A 25919-nucleotide genomic window follows, 5' to 3' on the forward strand; every position below is an offset into this window, starting at 1 on the left:
CATCTAAAAGATAACAGGAAGTAAATTTTTTTTTTCACTTTTTGGACCACTCAGCAATGCTCAGGGGTTACTCCTAGCTCATGCACTCAGGAATCACTCCTGGTGGTGCTCAGAGGACCACATGGGAAGCTGGGAATCTAAACCATGTTGGCTGAGTGCAAGGCAAATGCCCTATCCACTGCGCTATCATCACTACAGCCCCAGGAAGTAAAATCTTTGCTGACCTGGTTGCTAAACTCAAGGCCATGTGCTGATTCAAACAATTACTTTAGTCTTGGATATCCTGTAACTTTTTTAGTCCTTTGAACTGGGGAGGTTAGAGCACACACAAAAAAGTGGTACAAAGTCTGACAATTCATTGATTTTCATTTACAACTTTGGTAAAATTTGAAGCCAGATGGAGCTGGGGGCAATATAAAGGTAGCACATAAAACAGAATTTTATTTGCCTCACCTTAGAGAATACATATTTCAACCAGACTTAACTCAGTGAAAAGAGACTAATATGCTGCTTTCTCAGATTGAAATGGATCTACACAAACTGGTTTTGGATTTTTGGTTGAACCAACTTACATGCAGCTAAGGAAAACATTTAAATACATAGAAAAGAAGCTGGAGATAGTATAAAGCAGGTAAGGCACTTACCTTGCAGGTAGGTGCCCATCTGGGTTTGATCCCTGGCATCTCATATGGTCCCTCCCCCCAAGCAAAGCCAGGATTTAACTTCTGAGCATCAAAGAGTGTGACCCCCAAACTGGGAGACTGTTCAGTCATCTGCTTCCAATTACTGTGTCCTTTCAAAAAGTATGATTTCACGGAGGGAGAGCAATAGTAGGGTGCTTGCCTTGCACTCCTGGTGGCCAAGCACCACCAGGAGTGGAGTTAAGGTCTGAGCACAGCAGGGTGTGGCCCAAAAAGCAACAGAACACAAGATTTCTGTTAAACTACAGCAAGCACCACAGTATGTTTCACTTGGCATGACTGAACTTTGTATCATTTGAAAACAATTTAGACTGTTCTTTCACTTTACAGGGCTTTTTTTCCCCCCCTGTTATCTGTGTAATCTTGCTAATCTTAGAGAGCTGGGTTCCTTTTATTTCCTGTACTGTTATACAATGTACAAATAATATGAGTATGTAATACTAACTTTAAAACTTTGAGAATGCTTTGAATTGAAATTTGGTGTAAACAACTTACTCTGCAAAACGATAAGGAATCTTTTTATGCAAAAATGAATATTTTATTTTGGCAGCACTAACAGAAAATAAAAATGAAACCACTGTATTTCTACATTGAGGTGTAAATTTGAAACTTTCTTAACAATCAAATACATTCCAAAAGAAAGTGTGTCTATGAAGTTTCCAAAGCACAGGCAAATCTTAACACAGTAATACAGGAATCCTTAATACTGAAAATGGCTGTTTTGCTGGGGTGTTTAGCAAATAACAACTTCTGAATTATAAATCCTGTAAAGCAATCCCTATAACTGTGTCAATAGTGAAATTGGGTTTATTTCATTAATACTCTAGCAATTTCATTGTAATACTTTTTACTGCTATGACAATCTTAAATTTTGCTGTACTTAAAATGTTTTGAAAGTGGAAAAGTGTATAAAGTTCCAGATAAAAAGACTAATATGATTTAAATAAAATTCCCTTTCCTCTAATCCAATTAACAATAATTACCTTTAGCAGATAGATTTTTTAAAATTTTTCAAATGAAGATTTGTGTAATAAATCTTAATCAGACATAACTGGAAAATATTACATATCTGAATACCTTTTACAATAATTTTTTTAAAAAAAATTAAAGCAGAAGTCAGTCCCTAAACCCCCTTTTTAAACTGTATATTCTGTTCAGACAAATATCAAAACTTGACTGTCACTTTCGCTTTTGTTAACTGATTTTTCTCACTGCAATCTTCTATAACTTTTACAGAGTTCTTGGTCCCTAATATCTCCCCACCCTCCATTTTTCCTAGCTGCTACAGGGGCTACCATACCAAATTTCTTCCTTATACTTAGAGTTTCTGGAAACATGTATTGTTTATTATTGTTTAAGAGTAACTCAATTTGGGCACCCTGCGTGGATGGTCTACAGGTTTTCTTGTGGTGCAGGCCACAGTCTCCAGCATGAAAAATCCTAGGAACCTGAGGAACCAGCACTTCCCAGACTTTTGGAAGACAAGAGACAGTCAAATATTGTAGAGTCCAGTCCCAGTTATAGTCATCATAAGTACAGAAAGCGTTTGTGCATTGGATCAACTTTTGATAGGCCTCTCGGGTCAAGGCTAGGCCCATATTGTGCTCAGTGGATTTCCAAGTTTTCACGTCCACCTTGTCCGCTATGCCTGCGAAATTGCCCACGGGCGTGTAGGACCCCAAGGAGAGCACATCGCACTCAGGGCACTCCTTCTGCCTCAATCCCCACATCTTCTTCAAGACATGGAAGAAGTCAGGGGCCATGTAGTGGTCCTCCTCCAGGAAAAGCATGAGACCATCGTAGTCCTGAAGAACTTTGACCCTCTCCCACACAAAATGCAGCTTCCACCACCAGTGATGCTTCACTTGTGAGAACTTGGCTTCTCGATAGTGGCCGAAAGAGTCAGGGTACTCGGCGTTTATGCACCCCAGCTTCAGGGCCGCTCTCTTATCTAGATCTCGGGGGCAATCTCTGGGGTCACTGCCCGGAAATTCGTTGGGGTACAGCTGCATGCTGAAAGGGAAGAACACCTGCAGCACTGGGCAGAAATCCACACTGGCCACCAGCTGGTTGATCTCCGGAGACCAGAAGTCGTGGCTGAAGATGACTAGGACGTCCCCGATGCCCCGGGCTTTCCGAAGGGAGTCGAGCAGCAGCCGCAGGTACTCGGGCCTGTTGTGCACCTGGACCACCAGCACCAGCTCTCGCGGGGGCCACGCGGCGGCCTTGTCCACGTTCCTCAGCGTCTGGTCGAAGTTCAGCTGGTATACCAAGGACCGGTACCGCAGCGTCTGGTTGTCCGCCTCGCGCTGCGGGGCCGCCGACTCGTTGGCGAGCCGGCGGATGCCCACGGACACGGCGGGATGCTCAGCGGCCCGGCTGCCCGCCCCTCGCCCCGGCTCGTCCAGCAGCGGCGGGCCGAGGAGCTCGTTTTTCCGCTGTCGCCCATTGCTGCTCCAGAGGACGAAGCCGCAGGCGGCCACCACGAGCGTCAGGATCAACACCTTCCGCTTGTAGATGCGGAACCTCATGGTCTCCCGGGCCGGCGCCGCGGGCGAGCGGGCGCGGAAGGGAACGAGCGGCTCCGGCACGGCCCGGGGGAGGGTGGACAGCTGCCGCTGCCTCGGCCTGGGGCTGGAGCAACCGACCCCCGCGGCGGCTCTCGCTAACTCATCCCGGGGCCCCGGGGGGGTCCTGAGGCACGAAGGCGCTCAACTCCCAGACGCCGCCCGGCACCCACACATCCTAGGCTGGCCGAGCCAGGCGGGGCAGCGCCCCGCCGCTAGGAGCTGCGGCTCGGGGTCGCTTCGGTCCTCTCCATTCAGCACGGATCCCGGAAGAAGTCCTGCCACGGCCCCCACAGCTCCCAAGTCTCACCACCTGCGACGCCCGGGGCCCGGCGTCCTCCGCGCTCTCATCCTTCCGCGGGCCGGGAATCCGGCAGGACCCAACGGCGCTGCCTCGCTTGCTCGGCCGCCGACCGTTCTGACAATCCGCGACTGGCCCGCGGAGCACCGCGGCCCTCGGGCCCACACCCCTCCGGCCCGCCCCTCGGGCCGCTGATTGGCGTCTCCGGACGCACCCAGAGACGCCAGGCAGTGGCTGTCGGCAGCCTATTGGACTGTGGTCCTGTCACTCAGAGGTCGCTTCTACTTCCGCTGCTTTCCTCCCTTTCCGGTTAGAAGCGCTCAGAGGGGAGTGGAGCTTAAAGACCCGAATTTTCAGGTAAACTGAGATTGCGTTGGTGACACTTCCCGCTGGGAGGGCCTCCGAGGCTCCGAAACGGGGGCACAGGGGCCAGACCACCTGGGAGGCCAGGGAAGGCGGGGCCCGCAACCTTCTTGGTAGAACGCAACAGCTGGCCTTTCTCTTCTGGAAGGGCGCGGGGGGCGGAGGAGAGGGGGGAGCGCCTGACGAATGGCGGCCCCCGGGTCGGCTGGCACCCGAATTAAGGACACGTCAGCCTTCAGGGCTGCTCACGGAGATGGTGCTGCGAGGGTGGTTGTCGGAGAAGGCGCTGGGGCGGGCCCACGCAGTCGCCCCACCTCGCGCACTGACCCCGCTTCCCGGCAACCGGAGCCTGGAGGGGGAGGGGGCCTAGAGCGGAGGGCTGACCAGGGAAGCGTCCCGGCCCTCTTTCCGCCCACAAAAATTAGGGGGACGCCGCGACAGTAAACCGAGCCTCGGGGTACTGACCTTACGGGGCGTGTCTGTGCCGCTCCTTTAGGCGGTTTTTTTAGGAAAGACTCATCGCTGCTCCTGAGAGTCCCGGACCCCCAAGCGGCGTACACGCGCGTGGCCACTTAGTAAGTGAAAATCGGTGGATGCGCCCGTGGCGGGGAGGGGGTTTCTCACTCGGGAAAGCGCGTTGTTTTTCCTGAGTGTGGCACATATTGAACGTGTTTGACCGCAGTTTTAATCCTGCCGACAGTCCAGCTGCCACGATGGTCAACGTACCCAAAACCCGGCGGACTTTCTGTAAGAAGTGCGGGAAGCATCAGCCCCACAAGGTGACCCAGTACAAGAAGGGCAAGGAGTCCCTGTACGCCCAGGGGAAGCGGCGCTACGATCGCAAGCAGAGTGGCTATGGCGGGCAGACCAAGCCCATCTTCCGCAAGAAGGCCAAGACCACCAAGAAGATCGTGCTGCGGCTGGAGTGTGTGGACTCCAACTGCCGATCCAAGAGGATGCTGGCCATTAAGAGATGCAAGCATTTTGAACTGGGAGGAGATAAGAAAAGAAAGGGCCAAGTGATCCAGTTCTAAATTGCCCATTCCTTGGTTTATTGTCATGTTTTTGTTCCAGATGCCTGGGACCAAACCCAGTATATCACCCAGTTCGAGGCATGCCTCCTGTATCCCTGAGCCACACTCCTATTCCAGTCTTGTTCTTTTTTGTTTGTTTGTTTTGTTTTTTATTTGCTCTTCATGTCCCGATCTTGTTTTTGAGTGTAAAAATGTGGATATTGTTAATGTTTTAAGAGTTGTTTTACCTGTATGAAAATAAATGCACTGATTTCTTACTCGAATCTTTTCTTTCAGGTACGGACTCCCAACACCTTACTGTGGTTTGTAATTGAGGAAATAAGTGTAAATTCCTTTTTGGGGGAGTTTGTCTTTTGGGCAACACTTTGTGTTTGGGGCTCTGTGCTCACAGATCATCCTGGCACCTCAGGAGACCAAACCTGGGTCAGCCACTGAAGCACCATACTGTGAATCACCATACTCCTGTCTTTCTAGCTCCCAAAGTAAAGTTTTAAGTGATTAACTGGAGTTTTAAGTTATTAACCTGAAACCCTCATTTTCATTTAGGTCCAGAAGAATTGGAATGTTGGGATGGAGTGACAGGACAGTGGGTAGGGCTTTTACTTTGAACACAGCTGACCTGGGTTCAGTCCCTCTCATCCCATTAGGTTCTCCGATCACCAGGAGTAATTCATGAGCGCAGTACCAGGTGTAACCCCTGATCATTGCTGGATGTGGCTCCAAAAAAGAAAATATATATTGCATTTGTCTCAATACTTTTAAAATAGGGTATATGGTGTTACAGATGTTAGATGACTTTGTGTCTGAAGAGCTTCTGGGATAGGTCCTAATGGGAATTGGGGGAAGGAAATGAAGACTTTTAACTTTGGCTTGTGATTATGTAGGCAGAATCCAAATTGAATAAAAGAGCTTTTACTTTTTTCTGAATGCACTTGTTCAGTAAAGACTACTAGCCATGCAAGATTAAAATACAGTTCCTGGTTCCAGGAGAAATAGTACACTGGATAGGAGGGTACTTGCTTTACATCTCAACACATGTGGTCCACTGAATACCTATAGAAGTGATCCAGGGTGTACTGCTTTCTCCTTTCCTCGGCTAGTAATCCATTTAAACAATCATAATAAATTTACTTCTTATATTTCCAGTCATTTTGTATGATATTGAGTGAGATACTAAGTGAGAAATATTAAGCTAAAGGTTGGCTCTTCCTGGGGATATCTCGCTATATATTCCAGACCATAGTCCTCATGCCAGGTTAATCTTTCCTAACCCCTGCAGGACCCTTATTCAGTTACTTCTTTTTGAGTCATGACAGAATCTGTTCCATGACTGTGCTCTTATTATGCTTATGGAGCTTAGCTTGTCTCTTTTTGATGCTAGGGTAGCTTACAGCTTGTCTTGCATCCAGTCCCTTCGTCAGTACTCTGCTTTTGGAGTGCTAGGAACTAAGGACAACTGAGGCTTAAGTCAATTAAATATGGATGTCCAGGAGTATTATTTTGTAGTTAACTCCCACGTTACAAAGTATAGCATGAACTGTCTTCCTGTGTCTATACAAAAAGGACATTGCTAAATAAACCATGCAAAAGACATATAAAGGAAAGAGAAAAGCAATATAAGATTATTAGTAGCACAGTGGGTAGGGCATTTGCCTTGCACAGCCAACCTGGGTTCGATTCTTTTGCCCCTCTTGGAGAGCCTGACAAGCTACTGAGAGTATCTCACCCGCATGGAAAGCCTGGCAAGCTACCTATGATGTGTTCAATATGCAAAGAACAGTAACAACACAAGCCTCACAATTTGTTGTAAGATGTTACTGGTGCCCGCTCGAGCAACTCGATGAACACTGGGAAAACAGTGCTACAGTGCTTGTTGGATTTGGGTGTACCTCAGGGGCACTGTTGTGGGAGTAGCTCAATAAATTGTAAGCTCCCTGCGGGAAGAGCAAGGACAACCCAATGTTGTTCACCACATCCCCCCTCTCATCTTTTAGAACATACTCGATAAACAATTATGAGTGAAATCAGTGGAAGGTTGAAACTCAAGTGAACCTAATAATTTCCTGTGAAATGAAAACAATTTTATGATCAACTAAAAAATAAACTAATAAAGGAGAGATTAGGATAAAGGGCACAGCTTTTTTGTGGAATTTTAAGTTGGCTAAGATGGGGGTGGCTCAACTTGAGTAAGAACACAATGTCAAGGGGTACAGTGTAGGAGTAGCAATACACGTTCAACACATTTTTAACAGTCTAAATTTGTTGAAAATCAGATGTGGTTAAGTAGACTTTTTTATATATGCCACAGAACAAAAATTACTTTGTTTTCACCTTTTTTTGGTGGGTATATCTAGAAATGAATCCCAGGGAGGGCCTCACACATTCAAGGCAAGTTCTCTACCACTGTGTCACATCATTGTCCCACAAGGACCATGTTTTCTGTAAGCCCCTAGTGATGTGGCTTAAGTAGCTGAGGCGCTATGTTCATTATATTCCACATGGTCCTCTTAGCACCACCAGGAGTAATTTTGAGTGCAGAGCCAGGAATAATCTGAGCATCGCCAGTTGTGACACAAAAGCTCCCCACCACCACCACCAAAAAAAAAAGGGTATCCCACCTCATGAAGGTAAGCATCCACCAGGAGTGATCCCTGAGCACAGAGCCAAGAATAAGTGCTAAGCACTGTCTGAAAAGTGATTTGGATCAATACTTGCTTAACATTAAAAGATAAGCCCAAGGGATTATCACACAGTGGAATGGTCCTTGCCTGCACATGGTGAACATGAGTTTGATTCCTGGCACCATAAACAATCCCCCGAGAACCATCAGGAATAATACCTGAGTGCAGAGCCAGGAATAAGCCCTGAGCAGTGCTAGATGTGTCCCCCAGACACCCCCCGCCCAAAAAAAAAAAATCACACTGTAGCACTGTCCTCCCATTGTTCATCGATTTGCTCGAGTGGGCACCAGTAACGTCTCTATTGTGAGACTTGTTACTGTTTTTGGCATATTGAATATGTCATGGGTAGCTTGAGTGGGCACCAGTAATGTCTCTATTGTGAGACTTGTTACTGTTTTTGGCATATTGAGTATGTCGTGGGTAGCTTGCCAGGCTGTGCTGTGTGGGCGTGATACTCTTAGTAGCTTGCCGGGCTCTCCGAGAGGGGCGGAGGAATCGAACTGGGGTCGGCCCGGCTCGGCTGTGTGCAAGGCAAATGCCCTACCGCTCTGCTATTGCTCTAGCCCCCCCAAAAATCATAAAGAAAATAAAAGATAATCCCACATTCAAAAACCCTAGGCTGAAATAAATACAACTGCAATAAAACAACTGTGTTATAGTTATACAGTTGTGTATAATAAAACAGTTGTGTATAATAAAAGTAACAAAATTACCCTCACAACAAAATTAATTAGGTTATAATAAAATTAAGGCCTTAACGTCAAGGTCTCATGGAACACATTCTTCTCTTCAATTTGACATTGTTGAAACATATTATTCCTTAAGTGGTTTATAAAATGAAATAAATGAATTTTATACAATTTTATGAACTCCATAAAATTAATTTATTTTTGTGGTATCATTTATTACTTCAACATATTAGAAGAGTTTACATAACAGGCTAGAGAACAGAAGTAAGAGGTAACAGGTGCTTGTGTACTACCCATATTATCCAGTAAGACAACAGTGTGTGCAATGGAGTGTAGATTCATAGTAGTAGTTCCTTGAATAAAAGAGTTTAGACAAAATCTTCCACAATCACAAGTTTTTGCAGCATCCAAATCTTGGCAAAGATGGAAAGGTATGATATGAGGGCCATATGGTATCCTATTAAAAGAAGTTTGGAAAATAAAAAAAAGTTTCACTAGATTCAGGATTTTAATAGGATATGAGTTATTTGACAGTGAATAACCACAGGAAAATAAAAACCCTTTTTTTGAGGGGGCAGCAACCCTGGATTGTGCTTAAGGTTCTTACCCTCAGGGATCACAACTGGTGGGCTCAGGGGACTACAGGAGTGCCAGGAATCAAACCAGATTGGCCACATACAAGGCAAAAGCACCTTACCCATTGTACTATCTCACTAACTCCTAGAATTCCTTTTTCTAAGGATGAAATGATTTGGTATATTATCTTTCAAATGATAAGACTGGAGAAAATAACACTGAAAATAATATACATTGTGTTTTAAAAAGGATCTATATTCCTCCATAAAGTTTCTTTTAGTAAAGCTACCATTACCTATTGAACAGAACGAGTCCTTTTTCTCATTCCATTTTCTCAAAAACAAACAAACAAACAAAAAAACCCACTATTTTATTTGGCCAGTATAACAACTTAAACGTAAAGCTGTCATCTAATTCTCCTAAGACTAACGGGAGAATTACTGAGTTCTTCCTGCAAGACATATTTCTTTAAAAAAATCCATAAAGACTCCTTAGAAATCAACTGTTCAGAATTAAGTTTTTAAAAATGTCAAATTCAGGGCTGAAGCAATAGTTACACACACACACACACACACACACACACACACACACACACACACACACACACCCCAAAGCTGTCAAATTTATTTGTATTTTCTTGACTGGGTAAGGAAGATTGATTTCATCTTGCCTATACCATTCAGAATTCCTGCTTTTATTATTTTGGTTTGTTTTTGGGAAAACCTGGAAGTGCGTAGGACTTTCTGGTTCTGTGTTCAAGAATCATTCCTAGTGGGGCTTGGGGAACCATATAGGGTGCTGAGGATGGAAAATGGATTGGCCCTGCCTGCTGTATTCTTTTTAACCCACTCAATGCAATCATAATCAAGTCTCTTTTCCCCATAAGATGTTAAGAATGTCTTGAGATTGCTTACCCAACTCCCTGAACACAAACATGTTCTCTGTCTCTGACATACTTTGTTTCTCCAGTCATAAATACACTCTCAAATTCTGAGAATCACTGTGTAAAAACAATAGTTACACCCTCATTTCTAGATCCTTAGTATTCAAAGTGGTATGCCATGGACTGCTAGTATACGCTCAGTTAGGCTCCCCTAGAAACTAGTTTGAAATGCAGATTTTTCACCCTGGACTTAAAACAATGTACTTAATAAGATTCTCAGCTGTTCTGAATGGATATTTAATTAACGTTTGAGAAACCCTAGTGTAGAGCTATAACAGAACTGTATAATATAATCACCTGAGCAATTTAAAAGAAGGATTGTGGAACAAGAGATACAATTCAGTACGTTAAAGCATATGCTTTGCATATATAAGGCCTGGGCTCAATTGACTTACACCTCATAGGGATTTGGGCCAGACCCAGCGACGCTCAGGGACTACTCCTGGTTCTGTGCTCAGGAATTCTGGCGGTGCATGGGGGACCACATGGGATGTCGGGGATAGAAGATTACTGGCCTCATACCTTGATACTTTAAAAATACTGAGTTAGGGATGGAGCGATAGCACAGCGGGTAGGGCGTTTGCCTTGCACACGGCCGACCTGGGTTCAATCCCCGGCATCCCATATGGTCCCCCAAGCACCGCCAGGAGTAATTCCTGAGTGCAGAGCCAGGAATAACCCCTGAGCATCGCTGGGTGTGACCCAAAAAGAAAAAAAAAACTGAGTTAGGCCATGCTTCAAAAGCTCTTCTCCTACTGGGGCCAGAATGACAGTACAGTGATAAGGAGCTTGCTTTGCATGCTGATGACCTGGGTTAGATCCCCACACCACATGTGTTGCATAGCGCGTAGGGAGTTTGCCTTGCAGTGGCTGACCTGGCCGACCCGGGTTCAATTCCTCTGCCCCTCCCAGAGAGCCCCACAAGCTACTGAGAGTATCTCGCCCGCACGGCAAAGCCTGGCAAGCTATCCGTGACGTATTTGATATGCCAAACACAGTAACGACAAGTCTCACAATGGAGACGTTACTGGGCCCACTCGAGCAAATCAATGAACAACGAGAGCACAGTGCTACAGTGCTCATAGGGATTCTTGACTGAGCCAGGAGTTGCCCCTAAGCAATGCCAAGGGTAGTCTAGAAACAAAAAAGAAAAAGCAAGATATGGTACTTGGGATACAGTTTAGCAGCAGAGCTCTTGCCTTGCATGCATAATTTCCAAGATTCAATCCCCAGTACAGCAGAACAAAACATAGTAATAAAAACTACTGGGAGCCAGAGCAATAGTACAGCAGGTAAGGCACTGGCCTGGCATGCTGAGCAAAATTCAATCCCCAGCACTCAATAAGGTTCCACCCAAATTCTGAGCACAGAGCCAAGAGTAAGCCCTTAGTACTGTTGGGTATAGCCCCCAAACCAACCACAAAAAAAACCTGCATACTGGTTCCTACTCCAATACCGATGATGATACCAGAATGTTACCTAAAATTTTAAGACATGTAAAGTCTTACCTATTATATAATATGGTCCGTGCAGAAGATTCCAATAAAGTTAATGGCATTTGCAGCTTTATAACTGGAAGGTCTTTTGGTTGTTCAAAAGTATTTTCAAAGAGATCCAAGTACTCAAGGGATAAATTCTTAAATTCACTAGGTAAAAAAGGAAGTTTATTTCGAGCTGCTGACAAAAAACGAAGGTTTTTCAGCTGTCCGATTTTGAAGGGAAATCTTATCAATTTATTATCATCAAGTTTTAAATCTGTCAGTTCTCGGAGCTGGCAAAACTGCAGAGGGAGTGCCTTAATTCTGTTCTTGCTGAGATCCAAACTCCGAAGTGATTGCTGGAGAGTAGATTCGCATAAGGCAACACTGAATGACTCCAAGTGATTGTCATTCAGGTTAAGTTCTTGAAGATAAATAAGATCTCCAATTCCAGCAGGAAGCTTTTTTATATGGTTATGACTCAAGTCTAATTTCTTAAGTTTTTTTAAACACAAAACACGCATATCAAATCGGACAAGACCACAATAAGAAGTCTGAAGATGTTCCAAAGAATATGGAAAATTCTTGCTTAGAGGATAGTCCTTTTTGGATGTGATAACCATTTTAGTTTTAAATTTCTCAAATTCTGAAGTCTTCACTGGTGTTTGTGTTGAAAGTGGTGCATCAAAATCACAACCTTTATGAGCCAGTCTCAGAGCTGAAAGAAAACCTTTTAAACTGCTGGAGTTGGCCTGGATAAAGAAATAAGTTGTAAAATTGTTTTAGAAAAAGCAAGAATGACAATTCATACAAGTCTATAAAATACAAATGATACAATCATTTATTGAAAATGGCTGCAAATATAAACCATTCAGAATTTTATTTTGATTAAACCAACACAAGAGGGGTCAGGAAAGACAGTACTGTGGTAAAGGCCTCGCACATAGCCTATCCTGATTTGATTCCCAGCACCAATCCTCCAAGCCCTGCCAGGAGCGATCCCTGAGTACATTTGGCTATGGCCCAAAAAACAAAAAAATTAAGTAGCTTTCATTACAGACATAAAAATCTATGAGCCAAGGAAGCAGCACAAAAGGCTGGAACTACTAAGTGTGACTCAAATCTATTTATAAGTAAATACATAAAACTGCTTGAAGGAGAGATGCCTCCAGACCCTATGTCTGACTGAACTTCATATTGGGGCACCCCAGAGTAGGTGAGTGAATCCCACCACCTGCCCTAACAAAGACCTGGCAGCTGAAAACCTCCAGAACCCAATCGCTGCCATGCTCATGGCCAATCTCCAAAGGCTTGGACAAGCCTCATCCATGAGTAAATCTGTTGAAAAACTCAGGTATGCGGATTTTGTGACTGAAATCTCCAGGGTCTCAGAGCCAGGGATGGGCAACCTCGCACCCTTTTTACACACACACACACACACACACACACACACACACACACACACACGCCCCCCCACCCCCCCAGGCTCTCACAGTCAGGGATGGGCAACCTTGCCCCCCTTACTCACACACACACAGACACACACACACACACACACACAGACACACACACACACACACACAGACACACACACACCACACTGTTCTTCTGGAAGACTAGCAGTCATATCCATGAACTGCCTCTGGTGCCATATAAACTCATTAACCAGCCATAATCCAGAGACTCACAAATAAATCTCAGAAGAGATCAACAAGCTGCAGAGATGCCTCACACCCCAAAGTAACCATCCAGCTAAAATTTTATTCCAGCTGTATCACCTTACTTAAAATTTCAGAATTCCTGGAGCAAGTGGCTGCAACCTCTCATACTCTAATCCACTGATGTACCAGGAATAGCACCCACTGGATGTAGGTAGAAGGAAACCAATCTCAATTAAAAAAAATTAGCACACAGGTTTCAACCTGTAACAACATGTTAGTAATCTCTTGTATAAGAGCTCAATGGCTTCAGGGTGAGATACAACAATTTTCACACACTTTCTTCTAAGGAAACCCTTTTTAAAAAAATCATTTCCAGAGAATTATTTACAACAAGCAATACAAAATAAATTATTTAGGGCCTGCTATTGGGGCAGGCTTGTGTGGTGGTTGGGAAAATTGGAAATAATGGCGGTGGGTAAGGTGTTGGAATATTGAATGTAATTATTGTGAACAACCTTATAAAAATTAAAAAAAAACTGCTTGAAGAATACTTTAGAAGTTTCCCAAAATTTAGATATAAAGAACTAATGAATGTTCAGTAAATCTGGGAAGCTAAGTGTGTGACACTATTTGGATGGAATATGGAAGTTTTGAAAAAGACTAAATCATTAGAGTATACATTGGATGAGCTTTATTTTAGAAAAGGTGCCTGAATGATAGTACAGTTGGTAGGATACTTGCCTTGCACACAGCCAGCCATGTTCAATCCTGGTATCTCTTATGATGCTCCAAGCCCCACCAGGCGTGATTTCTGAGCTCAGAATCAGAAGTCAGCCATAATACCACTGGATGTGACTCCCTCCCCCCAAATTAAAATAATGAGAAAGAAATGGAGGGAGGAAAACACTGTGAGAAATCACTGAAAGATGCTGAACATGTGAATTACATGTCAGGAGCAGATAATTTTGGTAGCAGTATATACAAGTGGAGTAAAGTCTGGAGGTTCTGGGAACTGGCTTATAGACTTGGGAGTGCAGTGAAGAATGAGCTATGGATATGGAAGGCAGAATATGAAAACAGGTAAAAGCTTAGTTGGAATAATACATTGGTATAGAATAAAGGATGCCAGGGAGAAGGGTGAATGTTCAGGATGGAAATTTGTGCTAAGAACACTAGCCATTATGTGTAAGTTCCTAGGTTCAACGTCCAGCACCACAAAACAAATTTTAAAATATTAAATGGGGTGGAGGGGGGGTGTCTGTGTGTGTATATGCACGCACACCATAGATGTGCAAAGTCAGAGAGATTGCTCCATAGGCTCAAAAGGCTGACTGCACACTTTGTCCTGAGACTGAATTTGATCCCTGGCAGCAGATGGTCCCCTGAGCACCACCAGGAGTCACTCTCAGTACCATCAGGTTTGGTTCATTCCCACATCTCCAAAAGGATGAGAAACAACAGCAATATGATTAACAAACAAGATTATTGACTTCCGAGGTAATACACTGAATAAACAATGAAAATATAGGTCAAAGATGCCAAGAAAGTAGAAGCATAAATTTAGTCTTGTCATTCCCAAAACTCACGTGTTGTTATTTATTTGGGCACCACACATGGCTGTGCTAAGAGAATACTCCTAGCTCTGTGCCCAGGTATCACTCCTAAGTGGTGCTTGGTGGACCATTTATGGTACTAATGATAGAACCTTGTTCAGCTGTGTAGAAAGCAAGTGCCTTACCAACAGTTCTGTATTTTCAGCCCTGCATTTTATTTTTTTAAAATATGAAAAAAAAATCCCACAACACTTAATTTTGTTTGCTCTGTGATTTGGGGTACCCTTGGCAGTGCTCAGGAGAACGCATGTGCTAGGGACTGAATTCGGGCTTCCCACATGCAAAGCATGAGCTCCAGTCCTCTGGGTTATTTCTTTGCTCTGATAAACATTAATTCATGCAACAACGTACCTTACTTAGACAGATGTCCACAGAAGGTTCTTTTAACCGGACAGTAGCTTTCCCTTCATCCACAAATTTAGTAAAGAATTGCTCAATGTTCTCCTTTAGCTGTTTAAACCATGGGGTTGAGAAAAAGGACAAAACCAGAAATATTTATTACAACTAGGATGTGCCAATCACTTTGCCAGTCTGTGGTTTGGTTTTTAGTCCTTACACTTATTGTTTTGTGCTCCCCCGCCCTGTCATGTAATGTTCCAACACCCATCCCTTCACTACTGTACATTTCCTACCACCAAAGTCCCCAGTTTCTCCAGCGCACTGACCCCCAACCTCCGCTCCCCATTACTGCCTTTATAGCAGGCACTTTTGTTTTGTGGGTTTAATCCCATCAATGGCCAAGACCCAGAGACTATAAAACCCAGCTCCCAGAAGAGAACCGCGCAGAGTCTCCTGCCCCCACGCCTGGCTGTCCTCGGCAGGGCCCCTTGGAGAGGGCGGGTTGAGTTTCCCTCCCAGCCCCAAGCAGAGCTCCGGCAGCTGAAGACTTCCAGAACCAGCCTCAACCATGCTGAGACCACTCTCCACACGCATGAAGGTACCGGCAGAGGAACAAAGGCATGCGGGTACCGGGTCTGAGATCTCCAAGCCTGCTTGGATCGGGGCTGAGCATCCTCCACCCATATCCTCCATCTTCCAGTAGGCAGGGGTCACACCCAACAACTGGCCCCCTGTAATCCCATCAACGGCCAAGACTCAGAGACTATAAAACCCAGCTCCCAGATGCGCGCGGCAGCAAATGTGACATCTATGATCTCACTCTTACTTTGGACAAACTGGCAGGCTACCGAATGTAACCTGCCCACACGGCAGTCTGGCAAACTCCCTGTGGTGTACCCAATATGCCAAATACCAGTAACAATGATGGGTCTCATTCTCCTAAACCTGAAAGAGCCTTGAATATGGCACTTTTTAAAATCTCAGGGCTAGGATGAAGGAGACATTACTGGTGCCTGCTCAGGGCAATTGACGAACAACAGGATGATCGTGATCGTGATCGAAATGGTTACACTCCTTATCTAGTTTGTGGTATATGTTATTATATCTGGTAACATTCTTCTACTGAGAACAGAATATCCCCTTTCTCCTCCTCCCTTCTGGGAAAAATGGAAGTGTGTGTCCCCTGACTACCCACACAACTATATGGCTATCATAAAAACTGTCAATAGCAGTGGCTTACCTTCTTAACTTCACTCTTACATCTCCCACAAAATCACAAACTCCATGAAAGGAATCGCACCTCCTTTTGTTCACTATTGCAAACAAAGTTTCCCAGGGTGTTAAAAGTGATTCACACATAATAGGTGCTCAAAAATTTTTAACAAGTGGGGGTCAGAGCAATAGTACAGCGGGTAGGGCATTTGCCCTGCACGCAGCTGACAAAGATTCGATTCCCAGCATCCCATATGGTCCCCTGAGCACTGCCAGGAATAATTCCTGAGTGCAAGGCCAGGAGTAACCCCTGTGCATCACCGGGTATGACCCCCTCCCCCCCAAAAACGAAACAACTGATGGTGCTTCAGTTTCAGAATTCAACAATTATTTGAGAAACCACTATTCCAGGTAGCATGATAGAGAACTTGGAACAATAGTGACAAATATCAATTGGAAATTATACTTCTAAAGTTGTCAGTTTTATGAAAAGATAATTATTGAACATATAATTAAAATGATAGGTGGGATGTTTCCCTCGCAGGCAGCCAACCCAGGTTCCCTTCCTGGCATTCCATATGATCCCCAAGCCCTCTAGGCATGATCCCCGAAAAAAGAGCCAGGAGTAAGCCTGGGGCACCACCAGGTGTGGCCCCCCCCCCAAAAAAAATGAAACCAAACCAAAACAAAACAAAAGCATAACAGAGGTCTGGAGAGACAGTACAGCAAGTAGGAAGCCTGCATTGCATGTGACTGGCCCGGCATTTCATATGGTCAGTCTCTCAGCAGCCCACCAAGAGTGAACCCTGAGTGTAGATCAGGGAGTATGCCCTGAGCACTGCAAGGTATTTAAGAAAAGATTAAGACAAGTGAAGATTATGAAGGTGACCTTAAATGGTGAGAGAGCTCAGAGTCAGAGGTATAACCACAATCCTGGGTACTATGCACTACATATTTCCAAAGCACTGACTAAGGAGGTGATGGAATTCCAAGAGGGAATAATTTGCGCAAAGCCTTGAAGGCAAGACAGAGCTTGGTAGCTCTGAAGAGCTGTAAGGCAGTAAAAGGAGAAGGTGAATCAGAAGTAACATGACAGGCAAGCAATCAGTAAACCAAGTTAAGAATACAGGATTTTAGGGGCCAGAGATAGCGACTTGCACCGCATGAGGCCAACTCACGTTCAATTTCCAGCACCCCAGATGATTCCCTGAGCCTGCCAGGAGTGATCCCTGCATAGTCAAGTGTACGTTCCAAAACCAAAAAACAAAACAAAACAATCAAGATTTTATCCTAAGAACAATAAAATCCATGAAATGACTTCAAGATAGAAACAAGATAATATCTACATTTTGAAAAATATTTTTTGGGGCCAAAGATAATAGAGGGGACAAAGTGCTTGCTGTGCACATACCAACCTGGATTTGATTCTCCAGCACCACATATGGTCCCTGAGCCCCTGAGCACAGTGCTCTGGGCACTGCTAGGTGTGGCCCCAAATGAAAAACATGTGAAAAAATGAAAAGTTCCCTTTAACTCAGTGTAAAGAACTTTGGTGAGAGGAAAATTGAGATGAGACAAAGACAAATGTAGAGGTAGGGAGATCCCTTAAAAGAACAGACAGGAAAAGAATAGTGGTGGCAGGGACAGAAGGAGGGGATGGCAACCTGAAAGATTCCCAGGAGTAGAATGGAAAGGATTCAACAGTATACTGGATTTGAGGAGACAAAGATTTAGTTTTTCTGATAGAGTAAAATACTATGTAATGGCTTATAAAATACTACCAGAAATAGCAGGTTGTTAGGGTTGCTAAGGGTTGTTCACTGTATCACTGTCATCCCGATGTTCATCCATTTACTTGAGCAGGCGCCAGTAACGTATCCATTCATCCCAGCCCTGAGATTTTAGCAGCCTCTCTTTACTCATCTTTCCCAACGCTGCAGTATTGGAGGCTCTTTCATGGCAGGGAAATGAGACCTGTTATTGTTACTGTTTTCGGCATATTGAATACGCCACAGGTAGCTTGTCAGGCTCTGCTGTGCTGATGGGAGGAAAGCAAATTTTAAGTTACTTGAATTTGAAACACTGAGTCCATGAATGAGGGAAGTTAATACAGATTTTAACCTAATTATATTCAATTTTAGCTAGCTCTGGGTAAAACCTCCTTGTCTTAAAGAGTATGCATCGTAAGGGGAAGAATCTGAAAAGTCATTTAAAAAAATTCAACCTTGATGCAAGTGTGGGTGATGAAATACTCCAATTTAATATAAGCGAATCCTGTCAGAATGCCTGGTATGAAAGGGATGTTAGGGATAGAACCTGGGGGTATTGGTAGAGGGATGGGGTCACAAGATTGAAAGTGAGAACATTGTATACCTGAAATCCTATTGCAAACAACTTTGTAAATCTTGATATCGAAGAAAAACTTAAAAAAAAATTAATGGTTCAAATCTATTTCTATATTTATTTATTTGCTTTTTTGGGTCACTCCCAGCAATGCTCAGGGGTTACTCCTGACTCTGCACTCAGGAATTACTCCTGGTAGTGCTTGGGGGACCATATGGGATGTTGGGAATCGAGTCTGGGTCGGCCACGTGCAAGGCAAACGCCCTACCCGCTGTTCTATCGCTCCAGTCCCCAATCTATAGTTATTTTTTACATTATGAAAGTGACTACTTTTCTGTTTTTTTCTCCTCTAATTTGCATTAGGATGCAACAGATTTTTGTATATAGATAGGTTTTGTAGGCTACAACTGAGTATAAAAATATATTGTTTCAAATAGATGGTTTTTGGTGAAGTCTTTAAGAATTTTACATATATCATATATATCATCTGCAAATACTAATCGTTCACTCCCTTTCCAATTTTCTCCTCTATTGTCTTTGCTTTTTATTATTAGCCACAATTAATGTGGCTCAGACTTCTTTTACCATGTTGCTTAATACTAGTGAGAGTGCACACCTTATACCCAACCTGACAGGAAAACATTCATCTTTGTCATTAGAATGTTAGACATTTGGTTTTGTGTATTTTCATCTGATCATTATGGGTTTGTGTATATTGTCTTTATCTGCTGAAGTATATTCCTTCTATTCCAAGTTTTCAGAGTTTTTGTTAGATATAGATGCTGAATATTGTCAAATTCTTTCAATGGATCTATTGCTGTTTGTATATGTATGTCCGCTTTCCTTTTATTTATGATGGAATACATTAATTACTCTCTATATGTTGGACCATACATGCATCTCTAGAAAAACAAACAAACAAACCCCAAAATACTTTTGCCTTCAAAGTTCTATGTTGGTGTTGGGGCTGGAGAGAGCTCCAAGGGCTCTCTCCATTTGCATGTCCTCCACTCAAAGACCTGAGTTCCAGCCCCCGCACTGCTGGGTGCAGCCCTGGTGGTCTTTACAAACCGCGATATAATGCAGCGTGGTGCACATACTCCAAAGGTACACACACACACACACACACACACACACACACCTGTAAGTTAATTTCAATGGCTCCTAGAGTTTCCCGCTGTTACACAGATCGCAAAGAGCCCAGGACCCAAACAAAACAACCAAAAAAAAAAAAAAAAGCCCGAGATTCAGACGTTTTAAAAAAAGACAAAGGATACTAAGCAATCGAAATTTTAAAATATCACCATGCAACTCACAGCATTTACTGTTTTATCTCTGTATTCATTCCTCATACTCCAAAAGTCTTAGCGTCTTTAAAAAAAAATCTAGGAAGATAGTTTACTCCTCAAAAGTGCGTGTGTGCGTGCGTGCGGTGTGTAGGCAGGTCGAAGATCGGTAACTTTCAAATGGAGAGCTATGAACAGTCGTGTGTGTGTGTGTGTACGTGTGTGTGATCAGTAACTTTCAGAGGGAGAGGGTAGAAAGCTATGAACAGTCGGGGTGTGTGTGCGTGAACGTCACTCCCAGTCGCTGTGTGTATGTGTGTGTGTGTGTGTAGGCAGGTCGAACGATCAGTAACTTTCAAAGGGAGAGCTATGAACAGTCGGGGGTGTGTGTGATCAGTAACTTTCAAACATAAAGGAATAAGGTACGATATCTATGAACAGTCTGGGTGTGCTGTTTTGTGTTGTGTGTGTGTGTGGGGGGGGGGCGCGGAACTAGACTAGCAAAAGTGCGCTTCAGAAGCCGTCCAGGAGCTCCGAGCTGGCCACTCAGAATGCCCCAGCAGCCCGCCTCCGAGGCGCCCCGAGCATCACCCGCCTCCCCCGCTCACCCCTTACCTCATAGCGGGTCCCGCGCTTGTCCTTCATGGTGGCGATGCACAGGCAGGCGGGGTGAGGGTCGCCGCGCTCCGCACCGGCGCGGGACAGCGGTTGACACAGAGTCAACACCGCCCGGATGCCCTTACCCCGGCTCCGTAACCCCAAAGTGGGCAAATGCCGACTGACCACCTCGACCTCGCAGTGCAGCTTCATGCTGGAACTCGGGCCACCAGGGACACCAGCTCGGGAGTGTGAAAGCGCCTCGTCCCCACCTCTTTTGGCAGCCGGCTCCCACTAAGGCGGTGAAAATTCAATCTTCCGGCCGGCCGCGCCGCCGCCGGGGTCCTGGAGCTCGAGCTGTCCACGGATGTGCCTGCCCTATCGGCGCAAAGCATCTCGATTTCCCCGACACTTGGCTCTCCGCGTCTTCCGGAGACCAATAACGTCCCCTCTCCCCGGCGGAGCCGAGTCTTGGCCCTGCGTGCGGGCCTGCGGAGACGCCGCTCGAGGTCCCGGCTTGCACCTTCCGAAACAGGCGAACGACCGGGCGCAACGTCCCTTTCCGGGAGCGCGCGGAACGGGAGTGGGAGTTGGGGCGGAGTCGAAAAGAAAGCTCCCGTGTCACGGCCCTACCTTTTCTCCTCACTCCTGGGTGCTAGTCATGCCTTAAACGTTGCACCCGGGAGCACCTTACCCCACATTGGCCCAGGCCTTGCATTTACCACTCTGTTTTGCCTGGGTTGGGCTTTCGTGCTTGTGAAATGGTGCCCAGAAATAACGATCTTCAGTTCAACGGTGACAGAGTGAAGTTTTCCCTTAAATAAGCATCCCTGTTAAAGCTACTGAATCTGAAAGTGTTATCCATTGATTTCCTACCCTGGGTCTATGTCATTGACTGTTATAATAAAGGTAATGAAAATTACTCCCCCCCCCATTTGGTATTTTGCATGTAGAGCATGACAACACTACTCTGCATCTAACAAAGGGTAGTTAATCAATGGCTAGAAAGAAGCAAAATAAAATTGGCAGTTTAGAATTTGCAACAACTATGTTGCCTGTGTTTTGTTGAATAGGTAATGTAGAAGAGTAAGTTGTAATAAGAACACTAGCCTAAATCAACATAAAACTAGAAGTATTTTAAACTACTAGGGATAGATAGTTGGGAGCTGGAAAAATTCTTAAATGTGAAAATCTTTGGACTGTTGGTAAGAACATAGAAAAACCAAGAATACACGAGGAGGGACTCAAACCTTTATTTGGTATTTATAGCATGGGTTGTGATTTATCACAGATTCAGAAATTAAGTGTTAAATGGATGAAAGTTACAAGTTACAAACAACCTGATTTCAGAGTGGTACAATGATATATGCTGCAAAAAATACCTCCCAAACTACCAGTCTCCAAAAATTAATAACTAAATGAAAATAAATACATGATTCACAAATTATTCAAGTCAGATATTTTATTGACTATTAAGATAACATTGAGCTGAAAGTAAAATGAAAGTAACACTTTGATATCCTCCCATCCTAACCTTTCTCTAGTGCATCCACTTTCAATGACTGACATACTTGGATTTGATATTCATTTTGGTCATAGTTGACTATCTAAAAACCAAAGGAGTTGAATACTTAGTTGTACTCTTTACACAAATAAAACCTCTGACGTCACAACCTTCAGTGGTCTCAAGTAAACCTGCATGCAAACTGATTATGGAAATAAACAAGACACTTTTTTAAAAAACAAATTTTATTTACTTCATTTTTCTTCTATAAAAACTGTGCTGGCTACAAATGGAGCTCAAGCCTCCTACACGGAGACTCTCACAGAGTGGCTAGTGAATTCCTAGGGCACTTGGCCAACTCTTTCAGAGGTCCTCCACAAGATGACATCAAAGGTGGCCTTGTTTAAGTTTTCCAGGGCGACAGTGCAGCTGTGTTGTACCAACCATCAGCAATAGACTCTTGGACAAAGGGTCCAAGACTATGCCAATGCCTCTGGGTACAGGGATGAGGCTCCACAAGCACAGAACCACAGTGACTGGCCAGCCTGCAAAGGATTGTGTGTATCTGAGCAATCTTGATCTTGCAGTAGCGTTGCTGCAGAGGAAAGCTGAATAGTTTACCAGAAGATGGCCCCAGGACCTCAGCTGCTGCTATGGCAAAATCTTAATATGGTCTGGAACCTGTCAGGACTGCCCTGAGCAACCCCGGGTCTGGCCCCGAAGCCAAGAGTGGTGGGGGAAGGCATATAGAACACCTTTACTTTTCTGGAATGGTGTGTTTATTTCAAATATTGTGTCAAGTTAAAAAAAAAATTGAAAACAGTACTTTTTAAAAAAACATAGAGCCCCCTACTGTTGGCTCCTAACGATTACAATCTATTTTAAGTTATTTTATAAATGTACCCAGTAGGTGTCAGTGCTGAGTCCGGTAGAAAAAATTCTTTTTTTCCAAAGTAAATGTAAAGTAAAAGAACGAAAGTTGGTTAGTGGGGGTGGTGGGAGGGATGTGGGAGGGATGCTGGGACCATTGGTGGTGGGAAATGGGCACTGGTGGAGGGTACTTGATCATTGTATGACTGAAATGCAAGCCCGAAAGTTTGCAAGTCCATAACTGTACCTCACGGTGATTATAAATAAATTCTTTTAAATTTATAAATAAATTATTAAAAGTAAAAAAAAAAAAAAACTAGATAGAAATTATCTCCGATTCCACTCTGGGGCTCAAAAGAGACAGGGTCTCGCTATATTGCCCAGGCTGGAGTGCAGTGGCTATTCACAGGCGCGATCCCACTACTGATCAGCACGGGAGTTTTGACCTGCTCCGTTTCCGACCTGGGCCGGTTCACCCCTCCTTAGGCAACCTGGTGGTCCTCCGCTCCCGGAGGGTCACCATATTGATGCCGAACTTAGTGCGGACACCCGATCGGCATAGCGCACTACAGCCCAGAACTCCTGGACTCAAGCGATCCTCCGGCCTCAGCCTCCCGAGTAGCTGGGACTACAGGCGCGCGCCACCACGCCCGGCGAGGGAACTGCCGCGCATTAGTGCTCTAAAGGCAGTGTTGCGGTGACGTCACCGCGGCTCCGCCCCGCCTCCCTCCCTCCCTCCCTGGACTCTAGATCAATTTTCCGCGCGGCAGCACTCACTGGGTCGCCGCACTGCACATGCGTGATCTGTCATCGCTGCATTCTGGGTAAAATCCCGGGCCCAGAATTCTCAAGAGCGCACGCGTGGGCCCACTCCTTCCTTTTGCGTCGTTGCCTCTGAGCGAGCAAGATGGGTCACCAGCAGCTCTACTGGAGCCATCCGAGAAAATTCGGCCAGGGGTCGCGCTCTTGGTGAGTAAGAGTTGAGCGGGGTGCCCCGGGCCGCTGCTGGGAGGGATTCTTGTGAAGGAAGCCCAGTGAGCGCGGCGTGTGGCGGTGTGTGTGGGGGCCAACTAGGAGCCTGAGGGCCGCCGCCGCCATCACGGCGGGCGGTCGAGCGAGCGGGCAGGCGGGCGGGCGAGCGGGCAGGCGGGCGGGCGAGCGGGCAGGCGGGCGGGCGGGCTCCGCGCCGGGAACTGACGCCGCCTTTGCTCTCGCAGCCGCGTCTGCTCCAACCGGCACGGCCTGATCCGGAAATACGGCCTCAACATGTGCCGCCAGTGTTTCCGCCAGTACGCGAAGGACATCGGCTTCATCAAGGTACGGCCCGCGGGCGCGTGTCCCTATCTGGGGGCGCCGCGGGGAGGTTGCGGACCAGGGGAGTGGGGAGGGGGCCGAGGGAGAGAGACCTTCGAGGAGGTGCTTCCGGCCGCGCCTTTCCTCTGACTGGTTTAGCTGAAACGTGGTTTTTTTTTTTTCTAAATTTACCCGCCACCTATAAAGTACCTTTTTTTTTTTTTTTTGGTCTTCCGATATCTCCTGTAGTCTTGGGAGATTTTTAAACCCGAGTAAATGTGTTTCACCATTTCCCAGCCCGAAATGTTTTGATAGCGTTGTATAGGTGGAATGTGAGCTTGAGGTTTGGGGCAGATACTGGGTTTTCTACCCTTTATTTAGTGGAAGTGAGGGCAGGAGTGATAGAACAGCGGGTCGGGCTCTGGTCTTGCACGGCCGCTGACTCCAGGACCCACCCCCTAGCCCACCAGGAGTGAGGCCCGAGCGCAGAGTAGGACAGGGCACCTCAAAAAAGGTGGGCGTGAGTTCCTTGTATTGAATGTCTGAACTCTTTACTTCCTGGTTCATAATTTATTGCGGATATTCAGTGGAACCAACTTGAAGATAGGTACCGCCAACGCCGTCCTTTGGGGATGCAGTCGGATCCGGCTTGGGATTTCTTGCTGGGTGTTGGGAGGAGGAAGTCCCCTCCCCCCAATCTCAGGGACTGGTAGAGGATAGTGGATAACAGAACGCTTGCCATATGATTAGTTTGCCTACTTACTGAGCCTAATGGGCAGTTACTGCATGGGAAGGGAACGTTGCCATATTCGTTCTACAATTGGGTGGTTGCACAGCAAGTTGTGTACTAGGCTGTAGTGTTGATAGTTGGGGTGGAAGAAATCTCCAGTTTTAGCCTCAGTTCCTCCAAGAGTCAATTATGTGAAAAATAGAAGGAATATTAAAGCATCTTAAATTAATTTCTGTTTTCACTTGCTTTCCCCTCCTAGTTGGACTAAATGAACTTCCGGAGTTGGTCATCAGAAACATCTACCCGGCAGCAGGAACAGATGTTCTTTGTACATAAAATAAAGTGACTTCAGTTATCAGTGTGTTCGTATTACGTATGGTGTGATGGATGGTTTTATCTTTCGTTAGCTGTTAACGGAAGCTGTATAGAAAATCTTAGCATATAGTTTCAGACAGACTCCTGATCAAAAAACATCAGTGGTGGCAGCAAGAATAAAACTTGCAAATTTGGATTTGGCACATGAGCGGGAGGGGTGTGTGTGTATGTGTGTGTTTGGATTTGGCACAGGAGAGGGAGGGGTGTGTGTGAAGGGTGGATCCTTTAAAACCTGCTCTAGAAGTTAATCCACCCTGGCTAATGGGCTACTTAATAGAGATGGAAATTTCTCCTTTGTATGTAAAGGGAATTATGGCTGCATTGAAGGACTCTTGGCATCAAATTTCTGAGAACAGAAGTAGCATTTTGAGAGTGGAGTGAAGATGAGTTTTTATATTGAATAAGATGGGTTTGAAAGCAGTGATAAAGATTGTAAAAACATGTCTTCATTATCAGGCAACAGCAGTGTGGGAAGAATTCCTGAAACCTTTAGCATTCAGAATGGTCAGTAAAACAATTGAAAACCTGAAAGCTAGGTTGGTTGTTACCAGTGCTGATAAAAGTAAATGATTTGAGATGAGTTTACATTTGGGAATGAGTGGTAAGAATAGGAAAAGTTTTCCATCTAGGCTACCGATCATTGCTTGAAAGTGAGAAGTAGCTCTAAAGGTTTTTTGACCGGAGCATACTGAAAGGCAAGAAGGAATGCTAGGCTAATACAAAACCGGTTTTGGGAAAATATGAATCGGCAATAATTTATCAA

General features: G+C 45.0%; 4 protein-coding genes across 5 annotated transcripts; 2 read left to right on the forward strand and 2 right to left on the reverse strand.

The window, feature by feature from the left end:
* Positions 1–1215: 1215 nt before the first annotated feature.
* On the reverse strand, positions 1216–3785 carry MGAT2 (alpha-1,6-mannosyl-glycoprotein 2-beta-N-acetylglucosaminyltransferase). The gene has a single exon (XM_056133695.1). It carries the CDS (start codon positions 3230–3232, stop codon positions 1910–1912), a length of 1323 nt encoding a protein of 440 aa, XP_055989670.1. The 5' UTR covers positions 3233–3785; the 3' UTR covers positions 1216–1909.
* A 109-nt stretch (positions 3786–3894) lies between these two features.
* On the forward strand, positions 3895–5223 carry RPL36AL (ribosomal protein L36a like). The gene is made up of 3 exons (XM_056133696.1): positions 3895–3926; positions 4429–4511; positions 4633–5223. The coding sequence occupies exon 3, from the start codon at positions 4646–4648 to the stop codon at positions 4964–4966; it is 321 nt and encodes a 106-aa protein (XP_055989671.1). The 5' UTR covers positions 3895–3926; positions 4429–4511; positions 4633–4645; the 3' UTR covers positions 4967–5223.
* Positions 5224–8528: 3305 nt separating this feature from the next.
* LRR1 (leucine rich repeat protein 1) lies at positions 8529–20667 on the reverse strand. 2 transcript variants are annotated; one of them, XM_056134112.1, is made up of 4 exons: positions 20403–20667; positions 14959–15057; positions 11364–12085; positions 8529–8793 (listed from the first exon to the last, which is right to left on the reverse strand). In XM_056134112.1, exons 1-4 carry the CDS (start codon positions 20595–20597, stop codon positions 8553–8555), a joined length of 1257 nt encoding a protein of 418 aa, XP_055990087.1. In that variant the 5' UTR covers positions 20598–20667; the 3' UTR covers positions 8529–8552. The 2 variants fall into 2 exon arrangements, with proteins under 2 accessions (XP_055990087.1, XP_055990088.1); XM_056134113.1 differs by lacking the exon at positions 14959–15057.
* A 2901-nt stretch (positions 20668–23568) lies between these two features.
* Positions 23569–25139, forward strand: RPS29 (ribosomal protein S29). Its single transcript, XM_056134163.1, has 3 exons — positions 23569–23727; positions 23976–24075; positions 25041–25139. Exons 1-3 carry the CDS (start codon positions 23666–23668, stop codon positions 25047–25049), a joined length of 171 nt encoding a protein of 56 aa, XP_055990138.1. The 5' UTR covers positions 23569–23665; the 3' UTR covers positions 25050–25139.
* Positions 25140–25919: the final 780 nt, after the last annotated feature.

This window comes from Sorex fumeus, unplaced genomic scaffold (assembly GCF_029834395.1).
Source record: "Sorex fumeus unplaced genomic scaffold, SorFum_2.1 ptg000098l, whole genome shotgun sequence".
NCBI classification, from domain to species: domain Eukaryota; kingdom Metazoa; phylum Chordata; class Mammalia; order Eulipotyphla; family Soricidae; genus Sorex; species Sorex fumeus.